This window comes from Silurus meridionalis, chromosome 9 (assembly GCF_014805685.1).
Source record: "Silurus meridionalis isolate SWU-2019-XX chromosome 9, ASM1480568v1, whole genome shotgun sequence".
In the NCBI taxonomy this organism is placed as follows: domain Eukaryota; kingdom Metazoa; phylum Chordata; class Actinopteri; order Siluriformes; family Siluridae; genus Silurus; species Silurus meridionalis.
Genome location: NC_060892.1, coordinates 3,114,169 through 3,126,677, shown reverse-complemented (window position 1 = coordinate 3,126,677; position 12,509 = coordinate 3,114,169). Strand labels below are relative to the sequence as shown.

The window sequence follows — 12,509 nt, the reverse complement described above, 5'->3', positions numbered from 1 at the left end:
ATTCCATTGCTTTACTCTTGACTGAACGAACAATGCAGGTGTCCTGTAGTTGTTTGAAACTCGAGCTTTAACGAATGAGAATGCGAGTTCATCTAGCAGGCGATCGATATTGCCGACATTCTCACAACCTGCATACGACCTGTTCTACTGCACTTTTTAGAGCCGTGGCATCATAATGAAGGAATTATGAGATGGACTGATTGAGGCAGGACACCACTGAAGGCCTGGGGGTGAAATATACAGCCTTTCACTGGTACAATAAACAATGCCTGTGAGAATTGGACATATATATATTACGCTATTTACAATTAGAAGGTAATAAAATTAGAATTAACCTGCGTGGGGGACCCCAGTGACTGAAGATGGGTGTTTCCTCTCCCTCTCCATCCTCTCTCTCTGGTAAATCACTGATACCACACACACACACACACACACACACACACACACACACACAGAGTATGTTGACAATTTAAACAACCCGAACTATTCGTAGTAGAACCTTTAGCAGAAAAGCCCCCAGAACACCCATCATGCATTTTGCTAGTGCTCTCTAACCTCTGTTCATCTCTCATCAGCCCCGTTGATGCCCCCTGTCCTCTCTTCTTCCGTCTACCATACAAAGGCTGATGTGCCGACCTGTGGAACGCAAGATTGGTAAATAAATATGGACAAAAGTTTGTGGAAACCTCACCATAAGATTGATATGCGCTTTTTGAACATCTCGTTCCACGTTTAGTCCACATTTGCTCATTTAATAGCCTCCATTCTTCTCTGGAGATGTTCCACTAGATTTTGTGGAGATTTGTAGAGATTGATTGACCACATTGGTGTCAGTAAAGTCGTGTACTGATGTGGTGAGATGAGGCGGCCTGGAGTGCGGTCAGCGTTCACATTTATTCAAAAAAGTTGGCGCTCCACGATAGGAGATCTTCCACATCTTTCAACCCATGTAAAGCAGATCTTCATGGAGTTGTCTTTGTGCACAGGGGCATAGTCATGCTGGAACAGGTTTGGGTCTTCTAGTTCAAATTAAGTATACGCTCATATTTCACACAGTCTACATTAAACATACATAGATGTTTGACTGTATGTATACACACACATTGTAGATCAGAACATTGCGAGTTTAAATCCCAGCCCCACCAAGCTTCCCCCCTCCTGGGCCCCTGAGCAAGGCCCTTAACCCCAAATCTGCACATCGTTTTCCTAAAATACCAGCACCTTCTGTCGTCATTTACTCGTAAAATAACCTCCACCCTTCTGATGTTCTACTAAGTTCTGTGAAGATTTGTGAAGACTCGTTTGACCACAAGAGTGTTAGAAAAGTGAAGGTGAAGTGATCGGGTCAGAGCTTTATAGCAGTTCACTCAAGAACCCGTGGAAAGTATATGGTCATGGAGCTGGATTTGTGTACAGGGGCATCGTCATGGTGGAACAGATCTGCGTCTCCTGGAATATTTCCTGCTACAGCATCCGATAGACGTCCTATAAAATTGTGGGCCTCGAAATTTGTGTGAAAACAGTTTGGGGAAGAACCACATGCGGCTGGAAAAGTTGGGTGCCCCAATACTTCTGGGATAAAATTATATTTTTATTGCACTGAGTGTGTTTTTTAAAATATATGATTTAACTAGTAGGTGGTAGCTCAGTGGAGGCATTTGATTTTAGATCTGAAGGTTGTGAGTTCAAGTCTCAGCCCAAATGGCATAAATGTATTATTAAAAACTTGAGAAAAAAAATCTAACTTGAAGCGCTCACCCCTTTATTCCCCTAATCCTAGATTTGTACATGTCTTAAGAAGCCACTAAAACGCAATTGTACCATTCACCATAATACCAATGTTTTTATATATATTTTTTTACTTCAGCACCATTTGAACGTCATTCTACATGTGTAATACATACTTGTGTCCAGTAGGTGGGGGTACAGCACTACTAACGACACAGAAAGCGGTTCCTATTACACGTAAAATCTCTGGAGCACCTGCTTAGCAATAAAAATACATCTAATCATTCATTTCATTCTTAAATAGCCAATCACGTGACAACGGTGCATAAAACCATGCAGCTATCGAGCGAGTAACTTCAGGATGAGGAGGGAAAAAAAACACGTGATCTATGGGAATTTGCACACATGATGGTCCAAATGGTGCAAAAACAGATTATATTTATTCAGTAAAACTAATCATCATGTACGGTTTTAAGTGAGGTTCGAGTGTCCGAGGCATCACTCACTCCGTGTCCGTGTCGGTCAGAGTGAGTTCGGAGCCTTCGTTCCTGGAATCCGAGTCTACCTCGCTCTCTGCTAACTCCAACCATGTCCTTGTTGACTGACCTGCAAACACACACACATTTTATCATTTTGTTCCCACACAAAACAACAAAGAGCTACAAATCTAGAGCGCTACATCCTGAGATTTATCACCATCTTTTTTAGAAAATCCCAGAATCTAATCCAATCCAATTGAATGAAGTCCCCTTTTACCTCTAATACAGTAACGAACAGTAAGCACAAGACTGGTGCGCCGGAAAGATTTACTCAGAATAAACTAAACGGCTCGTCAGAAGATCAATATTCCTCTGCCTCTGGCAGTTTGTCAAACCGAGCCTAATAAACCTGCTGTCAAAGTCAGACTGGCCACGCAAAGCCATCTGAAAGCAGCACAAAGGCCCAGGGCTGGGAAATAAATTAGTTCTATCTGACTGCAAAAAAAAAAACAAACAAACAAAAAAGTATTAGGCAAGGACATTTATGTTTAATATAAACAGCCTGACATTTTGACCGTAAATTTTCACTAGAAATCAGGCTATCTTAGAGCAGTGACGCTGAGGGTGACATGACAGACCTGACACTGATTAGGACGCTGCCAGCTAGCCTGTCTCCCACTGCTGCCACTCTCTGGGTTGTGACATATTCATGCTGCCAAATGCAGGCTGATTAAAAGTGAAAAACGATCGCGTTTTTCAGAGCGCTCGAACGTTCACGGGAACTCCGACACCGTGAAAAGCAGAAGAGCGCGCTTTTGATCTGACTGGAGGTTTCTAATATAGGAAGTGGCCTTGATACGAGAAGTGACTGCGAGACGGTTACGACTACACAAGCTAACTTACTGTACTTTCCGGACTATAAGCTGCTACTTTTCCCCATGCTTTGAACCTCACGGCTTAAACAATGAAGCGGCTAATTTATGGATATTTCCTGGGTTTTTCCCGGGTTCACAAGCTTCATGCCGCCAAAAAACTGAGCCCCATAACATTAGATAAAAATGAAATTGCCAAACGGGTTCAGGTGAACCAATGAAAATCAGATGCGCTCCCACTGAATCGGGCCGCACCACATCATAAATATGGATGAGGTTCCTCTGATGTTTGACCTGCCGCTCACTCGGACTGTCTACGGAAATGTGAATCATTCGTCACGCTGAAAACAACCGGGCATGAAAACACACACTTCTCCTGTGTTCTGAGCTGCACGGCATCGGGAGAAAAGATTTACCGATGGTGATTTTTAAACACACGACGATGCCAAAAGATAAACTCCCAAGAGAAATAGTTGTGAAAGGAAGGAGGAAGACAGTGAACAATGACTTTCTTGGTAGGCTACTGTTTAGATACAAGCCGTGTAACAGACACTGTCTTTCATTAAAGCCTGTGTAAAGTTTGTTTGTTTCAATGTAGGCACCTGTGGCTTATAGACAGGTGCAGCGTATTGATGTTCAAAATTCAAAAAACAATACAATTCATTGCGGCTTATATTTAGGTGCGCTTAATAGTCTGGAAATTACGATACTTATTTTAGCTTCTGGGGCTGAGGGGCAATCAAAATCCTGGGTACACAAAGCTACAAAACACACACACTCACTGAGGGCATGCTGATGGAAATTCAGGCTCGACTCCAGTTCGGATCCAAAGTCTTCTTCAGGTACATCGTTGTCTATGTCCACCTCCACCTACCACATTCATAGAAAGCAGGGGATGGGATTTGGTTGTAGGTTCACTGAACAACACAGTAGAGTATCTAAACATACATACATACATACACACACACACACACACACACACACACACACACACACACACACACACACACACACACACACACACATATATATATATATATATTATAAAATACAAATAAAAGATGCTTAACAACCCTTTCTCTCTCTCTCACTTTTTGTCTCTCTAAACATGCTCCTGAGGCACCACTGGCCATCGCTCTGTCCCTTTCTTCTCTTCGGATCTGCCCGATTTGACCTGATGTCCTACATCTGGATAGAGTTTCCTTCATTTAGAGGCACATGAACAGCCTAAAGATCCATGAAGTTCCTGAGCAACTTGAGAATTTAGATTTGGACTGTATTGAATATCAACAGCGTACTACAATGTGCTCAGGAACCCGCAGGTCTGAACAGTTCTGCATTTCAGCACCTATCACTGAACAGCACCTCAGCAACGATGGAACTGTAATGAATGGACATTCGGTGATGAGGACGGGTTCCCTTTTGAGTTTCTCAATGTTTCTTCCTCATGTTATCTCAGGGAGTTTTTAATAATAATAACAACAACAAACTTAAATGTGCTTACAAATAAAAATGAATCAAATACACTGTACAGGTTAGAGGAGCACACCAGACTCGGTGAGGGTACAGATACATTTGATCTGTCAATATAACCAATAATAAATCATTTGTCAATCTATAAGTCATAACTTGCTTTAGAATGTTACAATTAGGAGCTAAGTGAGAATGGAGGAACCCCCTCTTTAGGAATTTCCCAAACATACATACACAAAACTAGCATTTGAGTTTTTGCTATTTACAGTACATTTAAGTGACTGTGCTTGGAGCTTAGTGTCTGGGAATACCAGACCTAATTAGTGAGCCTGTCGAATACTTTTCGAACATTTTCAGAACACGAGTGTACAAGTGTCGTATCAGCGTTTACAGCAAGTCTGCAAACACTCTTATACCATCCATCATAATGTCCATTAACAACAAAATGTCCATTAGCAGCTTTCTTAGAGAGGACATTTCTCAATTCAAACCAATGTGTAAATAAGTCCTATGCATAAATAAGTGGGTGATTGTGTGTATGCATGGTGGCTGCTGATAAACTGGCATCTCATTCTCCCGCCTCATTGAACATAATCTAACAAAGGACCTGTTTCTACGGAAACTTTTGACAAACACATGAACTCGAGCTCTGGCCCAGTCTTACCTGCTGCATCTCAGCTTTGGTAAAGGTCTGGTAGGGGTTGGTCATGGGTTCCTCTTCTGTGAAAGGTGACTGCTCCCTGTGGTACAACGACGGACTGTCACCTCTCAACCCGTTTCTTTCCTCCTCATCATCTTCATCTTCCTCCTCATCCACAGCCATCTCTCGCTCTTCACCTGACAAGAGCTCAGGAGTGATTCGAGGTTTGACGTAACGGATCGTGCTCTCCAGAATGAGCTCTGGATCATCATCATCATCATCATCAATGTCTTCAGGAAGAGCATCGTTCCCAAAGCCCTGCTATGGACAAACAGATCGTTAGACTTTGTTCCGGAAAATTCTATCAACCAGATACAGAGATACCCCGCAATGGAATCTGATTTTATTCTATTTAATTCTAGACAATGGAATAATGGAACTTGAGAAGAGCCTCCGTAATGAATCATTTTAATGCAGCCAAAACATGTGCACTGTGCTCGAGTTCATGATATTATTTCAATCCCGTCAATTACTCTGTCCAACCAGCAGGGGCAAGTTTATCTACAACACACACTATTTTTGGTTTGCTGAACAAAATATGAAAAAAAGCTTTGACTCCAAATCTGCGAGTTGGATCGTACTTGCTGATAACCGATTAATCAACCGTTAGTTTTTTAAATGGATACTGGATAAAAAAAAAAAATCCATGTAAAATAGTACATACAGCTAAATGAATTAAATAGCACTATATTCTTTAATAAATATAACATTCTGTAATAAACAAACAGAATGTACCATCAGTGATTTGCCTCTAGAGGCCGCTCTTGTAATGACAGCGGACCGGAAGCCGGAAAAACTATCGGTATGGATTTTTTTGAACTATCGGTGCTTCAACCTCTGGTAAAAATTAATGTACATTTCAGTTTGAAAGCCAACCTTCATCATCAAATCCAGATCTGATATGAGTAAAACGGATTTAAAGTGAAATTTTTAAATATGTCTCTGGCATTGTTCAGAGGGCCGTTCCAAATGTGGGGGCGAGTCGTATTCAGCCGGGGACCCCGGTCCTAAACCATACACCTTCCTCATCTTTTACTCCTCCCTCCCGTAACCGGATGACTAGAAATGGTTCCCGTTTCCTCAGGACCAGGGGATTCCTGCTCGTCCTCTCTCGCCTGTAACGTTCACATACGCGCTCTCTTAAAGATCATAAGAGCTGAAAGTGCACTTTTCTCCACGCTGCGCTCTCATCAGCCGATTCAGCACCTTCCAACGCCCTCCCCTCGTACGGCCCAAAACCAATTTAGCATGAAAAATGTGCAGAGTCTAAAATCTTAATGGTGCAATTAGTCTCGTTTCGGGTGGATTTACGGCAGCACTTGACTCTGGTAATTCAACTACATCTTGGGGGAAAAAAGAAAAAAAAATTGTACAAGGATAAAACGGTCAATTCGAAATCGTTTTAAAAAATCCACAGGAATGTTTGCATGTTCTTTCGATCCATGCTTTACTTCTATTCCTTCGTCGTAGCCTTTCTCCCTCTCCACTTTCATATCTCCACTCGTTCTCCTCTTTAACAGTGCCAGGTTTTTGCATTCGCTGATTGCGAGTCCAACAGTCTAGCAGGAGGATCACAGTGTTCTAATATCATCTAAGTGCCATTCATCACCTGTACTTCCAACCCAAAGGCACACGCTGTTCTCCACACTGACCAATCACAAGTTTAGCTGTAGTTCGGAGACATCAGTACCTTAGACATGTGCAGCTGAGGATGGCTGGGGGTTTGTTCTTGCTCCTTGAGGTTTTTAGGTTTCTCCATAGTGTTGCTATCATCTGCCTGGTGTAACACACACACAGAGAAAAAGACATTTACTTTACAATCATGTGGCTGATGCTTTTATCCAGAGCAACTAACAATTCTCCTTTATACAGGGTCCTAAAGTGGCAGCTTGGCAGTGCTGGGATTTGAACTAATGACCTTCTGATCCAAAGTTCAATGCATTTACCAATAAGCAACCACCTCCCACAAAAAGGTATTAATTCAATCCAAAATCTTACATTAAGGGCTTTAGGGCCCCGCAGTGGCAGCATGGTGGTGCTAGGATTTGAGAGTATAGACAAGTCAAGACAAGTTGTGACATACAGTATGTCAGCACTAAATCGACATGAACTCAAACATCTGAACACATCACCCTGTAAGTGTCCTGCAAGCAGCATTTGGAGATTTTAATGAAGGACATTACAAAGAAAATGTGGTTATAAAATTGTCTAAAAGATGGAATAAGTTTAGTGTTTAAATCGAAAACAGTTTATGTAACCTGGGGGTCCTGAGTAATTGTAGTAGACTGTTATTAAGCTGTTATTAACGCAATTATACGATATTAATTCATGCGCATTATAACCACCATCAAAGGCTTTGCACAGAAGTGTGTAATGAAAGCATGTGAAATGCCCCCCGCAGAAGGCCACTGTACAGAATTCTCATTTCACTTATACATCAATTAATTCATCAGAGTTTGCAAAATCTTCCATGGACTGAACCGAGTGCGTTGAAACCGGTTTGTTACTGTGTATTTAAATGTGAGCTGTTCGGCCATCTTGAAAAATTGGTAGCTCAGCGATCAAAGTGTAGGACTTTTGAACAAAAGATCGTAAGGTCCGATCCACTTGCTGGGCCCTTGGGCGAGGCCCTTAACCCTCAATGATGTAAAAATGAGATAACTGTACTGTCTCTCGGTAAGGGCGTGTGCCAAATGCTCTTAAAAAAGTGCAAATTAAATGACAGCATATGCGAAGACATGGCAACCTTTTCCTGTTCGTTCAGGCATTTCATGATTCAGATGAAAGTTTATTATTATTTATAAAGTATTCATATATAATTATGAACATAGATTTCTGTATACCTGCTCATTCAATCACTTTTCCAATCAGCCAATTATATCTATGGCAATGCATAAAACCATGCGGACAAGTGGGGAACAAAAATTAATAAATTCCTGTGACTCGTTTGTTGGCGCCACATTGAGTATTTTAGAAACCGCTAATCCTAAGATTTCGTCGTGTTTCCCCAACATTAGAATAGTCATAAGATCAGGTCTTTTCTGCCTGCTGCCAATCATAAACCAATCATAATACGTCAGTTATAATATGTTTAGACAATCAGAACTATGTTGTTTTAATGCATCATTGACTGTCTGTTTTTCAATCTTTCAAAAAAAATTTATGCATCAATCATCTAATTTACAATTAAAATCACAATTTATTAAGTAGTTCACAGTTGTCTTATTTTAATAGATTTGCAGTTTGATACATTTTACCATCAGGTGGACTATTATACATTCACATGAACTACAGCTTTAAGTTTTAATAGAACCTTCATGTAATTATATATCTTTTTTTAATTTTATATTTTATCTTTGATGTTTTTACCATGTTTATTTATTTTAAACAAAAAATTATTTGTGATTTAACATTATTTAGTGGACCCCCTGCAGTACCGCAGCGGACCACCGGGTGAAGACCCATGCTGTACTTTATATATTATTACCGCGTCTCTGCTTCATATCTCCATACATATTTCTTTTTGCTGCTCTAACATGGAAAATTTTCCTACTGTGGGACAAATGAAGGCACATCTCATCTTATTTTAAATATTGTCTTGTTATTATAAAGATAAAAGTGTCTGCTTTGAGTCATTTCTTTATTACAGGAGATCGAATCATAATTAGTTTTTGATTAAAAACTCACCCCCAGAGGTTTCCGGATACCCAGGTATACTTTGCCTGGTGGTGCCGCCTTGAGGACATCTACAGCCTGGGACAGGGGGCACATGTCCAGGTAGGTGTCATTAACAAAGACCAGCTGATCTCCGGGCAGGAGGCCACCGTGATTCTCTGCAACACCTCCGGCGACCAGGGAGCGAATGACTATCACAAAGCGCGTAGTGTCCAGAGGGTCCTGCAGAGGGCAACACAGACCGCAACAAACATGCTCAGACACACAAACACACTGGATAATACAAACACACACATGAAAAAAAAAGCCGTCTACGAAACATGCAGGTTTGGATAACACAGCAATGCGAGCAGGACTTCTTATATTGTAGATGCAGAACAAAGTAATAATTGTAGGCTTTTTTTAACACAGCTACAGCATTCATTCCGGAAGCTTTCCAACACTTGCACAAACAAGTAGTGAATGAACGAACGAAGGCAAAGCAAATCCTGCTCTCTGGAAGAGACCATGTGTCCAGCAATCAATCACCATCCCAGCAAGCTCATGCTATAAAACTGCAATTCGGCTCCAATTTGATGTCTCCGACAATGGATCTGATGACCCGTATGGTCTTTTATGTCACGAGCGACAATATAAAAGTGATTAACAAGTGGTTGGTTTAACACAAAAAAGCCAAATGAGGCTGTGCTTTAGAATTAGTAAAAACATTCACCTGACCACTGTGAGGAAAAACGTCTACATTTACAAGCGGTGGTGTGTATTTCAGTATTTGAGTTAATGTACTTTTGCCACTAAAGTAATTTTTGGGACTAATTTTCAACCTTTTACCTCACTATCAAAGTCCCAAACAACTTTGACTCTCGACTCGACTCTACATTTCTTTTACTCCATTCTATTCGAGTTACACGATAAGTGTCATCACTGACATTTTGCACCTCTGTTGAAGAGATCATTAAGCCCTAACACTCCCCTACACACTTCAAAAGTCCTGGGAGTGACTTTGTTTTCACTGCTGGTCTCATTTCCAGTCCAAAAGCAATCCAGCTTTGTGTATGTTGAATAAAAACTGAAAGGTGCATTTAATTACAGTCAGCAGTCTTTTATTTGATTTGCCCATTGAAATTGAAACTTTGTGACATAAAACTCATTTTTTAATTGTTAATTAAAGATCTCTATTTGAAAGATTGCTTTACCACTGTCTATTTTTTGTTGGATCTTTGTTTTATTCTGGCATATTAAAGAGGCTGTTGTGTTGATCTTAATATTGTTACTGCAATTCGATTTTTTTATTTGACCAGTGGTGGATGAAGTACACAAACCATGTAATCGAGTTAAAATGAAAATTCACTGTAAAATGTGACAAGAACAAAATATTTCCCTCCAAATGTACTTAATTATCCAAAGTACTATGATTTATTATAACTATAAATGTTCCTGTTATTATTTTTATCACAAGACTCTTTAATCACCTCAGTTTATGTGAAAAGACTCGAATGTGACTCTCAGCAAACTGATCTATTATTTGAATGATATTAAAGACTCAAACACTGATTGATTTCTATTACAATGATCATGAACACAAAACTTTCTTTTCTACTACATAAAAAAAATTGTGTAAATAAGTTCACGTGTGTTGTGGTGAGTTCGAGTCTGAAGTTTCTTCATCATTTATTCCTCTCTAAATGTTCTGCTTGCTGTTGCACTGATGTTGAACTGTATGTTGGTGATCAGTAGATGCACCAAGCGCCGATCAGAACGAGTTTAAAACAGAGCGCGCGCTCGACCCTGATTGGTGACTCGCTGAGTGTTTGATCAGTTACGTTTTCACTAAATGTAGTTGAGAAAAGAGAAAAAAAAAAGAGAGATATTTGAATTTGAAATGTAGTGAAGTTAAAATAAGTCTCCCCAAAAGGAAATACTTCAGTAAAGTACAGATACGCGGAAGGGCTACTAAACTACAAAATACATTTACATTTTACCGTCGCTGATATTTAGGGAAATAAAACCTCACCTGCTTTCGTTTTTTTTTCTTCACTATTATGTGTCTTGATGTTGAAAACTAGTGCATAGTTATTTATTTATTTATTTATCCTTATTGATTTATTCACCTGCTTTCGTTTTGTTCATAAAAGCAGCAATCATGTGGTACACATTCATCAAACACACACGCGAGAGCCGTGGCCTGTATAATAAAGTTTTAATGCTGCTGTAATAGATTTACATTCATTGCATTCGGCAGACGCCCTACTCTAGAGCAGCTTAGTGGTGCTGGGATTTGAACTCATGACCTTCTGATTAGAAGTTCAGTATCGTATGAATGGAGCTCCCACTTCCCCATACATTTACACTTATTACAATTTGGCAGATGCCCTTACTAAGAGCGACTTAAATTTATTTTAATATACAACTAAACAGTTACTATATGGGGTTAGGGGCCTTTCCCAGGGGCCCAGGAGTGGCAGCTTGGTTATGGAGGTCATTTTAACTCACAACCTTCTGATCAGAAGTCCAACATCTTATCCACTGAGCTCCCACTTCCCCGTAACATTTACGCCATTTTATCAGACTCCCTTATCCAGAATGACTTACATTTATATCAATATACAGCAGAGCAGTTATAGGGTTAGGGGCCTTGCTCAGGGGCCAAGGAGTGGCAACTTGGTGTGCAGGGTATTTAAACCCACTAACTTCTAGTCAGAAGTCATCTTATCCAGTGATGTCCCACTTGCCAATACATTTGGCAGATGCCTTTTCCAGAGCGAATTACATTTTTATTATTCATAAACCTTAGCAGTTATGGGGTTAGGGGCCTTGTTTAGAGCCCAGGAGTTGCAGTTCAGTGTAGAGGGGATTTAAACTAAAGACCTTCTGATCAGAAGTCACTTTATAAACTGGTCGTTCACTCAGCACTGCCTCAAAGTCAAGATCGGACAAAAACCCATTAGAGGAAGTAACAGGTCGGAACGTGGCAAGATTTCTTCTTCAAACACAGACTGAAAGTAGACAGTAGAGCTGAAGTTACAGTATGAACGTGCTCCTTTCCTCATCAGACAAGGTTTTAAGTGGGTTCTTAGGAAAACCGTTAAAAGGCGGTAAGGAACAAATCCGGGACGCTACACCAAAATCACCCGGAGACTAATTGCAGGCTACTGAAAGTCTTGCCTTCACAAGCAATCTGTATCTTTCCTTCGAACACTGAACAGCAGGAGAGGTCTGGGGCTGTGACCAGAGCTGCAGATTGGTCAATTACGCTCAGATTGGGAGAGTTTCACTCTGTTAGACAGCGACGGAGAACAGGAAACACCTGGCGTAGTGTCCAGAGCCATTAGAGACCTGTGATTAAACAATGGCAAGGTGCTGTAGAGTGAGCGGGAGGAACAGAAGAAATGCGATCAACTAAATCGTGCAGGGAAAAAAAGATTTTAAAAAATGGAGAAAGAAGAACAAAAGACAAAGAGAGAAAGAGAAAGAGAGAGAAAACTTAGTGCAACATTAGTTAGGGAATAAAGCAAAAGAGGGGAAAAGTTGGAGAAGGAGGGGATTTGAAGTTCCACTCCAGCTGGCCCTTTTAGAGGACACTGG

General features: G+C 40.5%; 1 protein-coding gene across 5 annotated transcripts in view; it reads right to left on the bottom strand.

Annotated features, from left to right (window-relative positions):
• patj (PATJ crumbs cell polarity complex component) overlaps nucleotides 1-12,509 on the bottom strand; it is a 134,264-nt gene that overhangs the window by 77,925 nt on the left and 43,830 nt on the right. For 4 of the 5 annotated variants that reach the window (XM_046857943.1, XM_046857942.1, XM_046857946.1 and 1 more), the window contains exons 19-25: nucleotides 8,940-9,149; nucleotides 6,943-7,029; nucleotides 5,217-5,513; nucleotides 3,862-3,949; nucleotides 2,235-2,334; nucleotides 556-636; nucleotides 336-407 (exon numbers count right to left, since the gene is read on the bottom strand). In XM_046857943.1, coding sequence (XP_046713899.1) covers nucleotides 336-407; nucleotides 556-636; nucleotides 2,235-2,334; nucleotides 3,862-3,949; nucleotides 5,217-5,513; nucleotides 6,943-7,029; nucleotides 8,940-9,149 — 935 coding nt within the window. The remainder of the gene's footprint in view (nucleotides 1-335; nucleotides 408-555; nucleotides 637-2,234; nucleotides 2,335-3,861; nucleotides 3,950-5,216; nucleotides 5,514-6,942; nucleotides 7,030-8,939; nucleotides 9,150-12,509) is intronic. The other variant, XM_046857944.1, reaches the window with a different exon arrangement.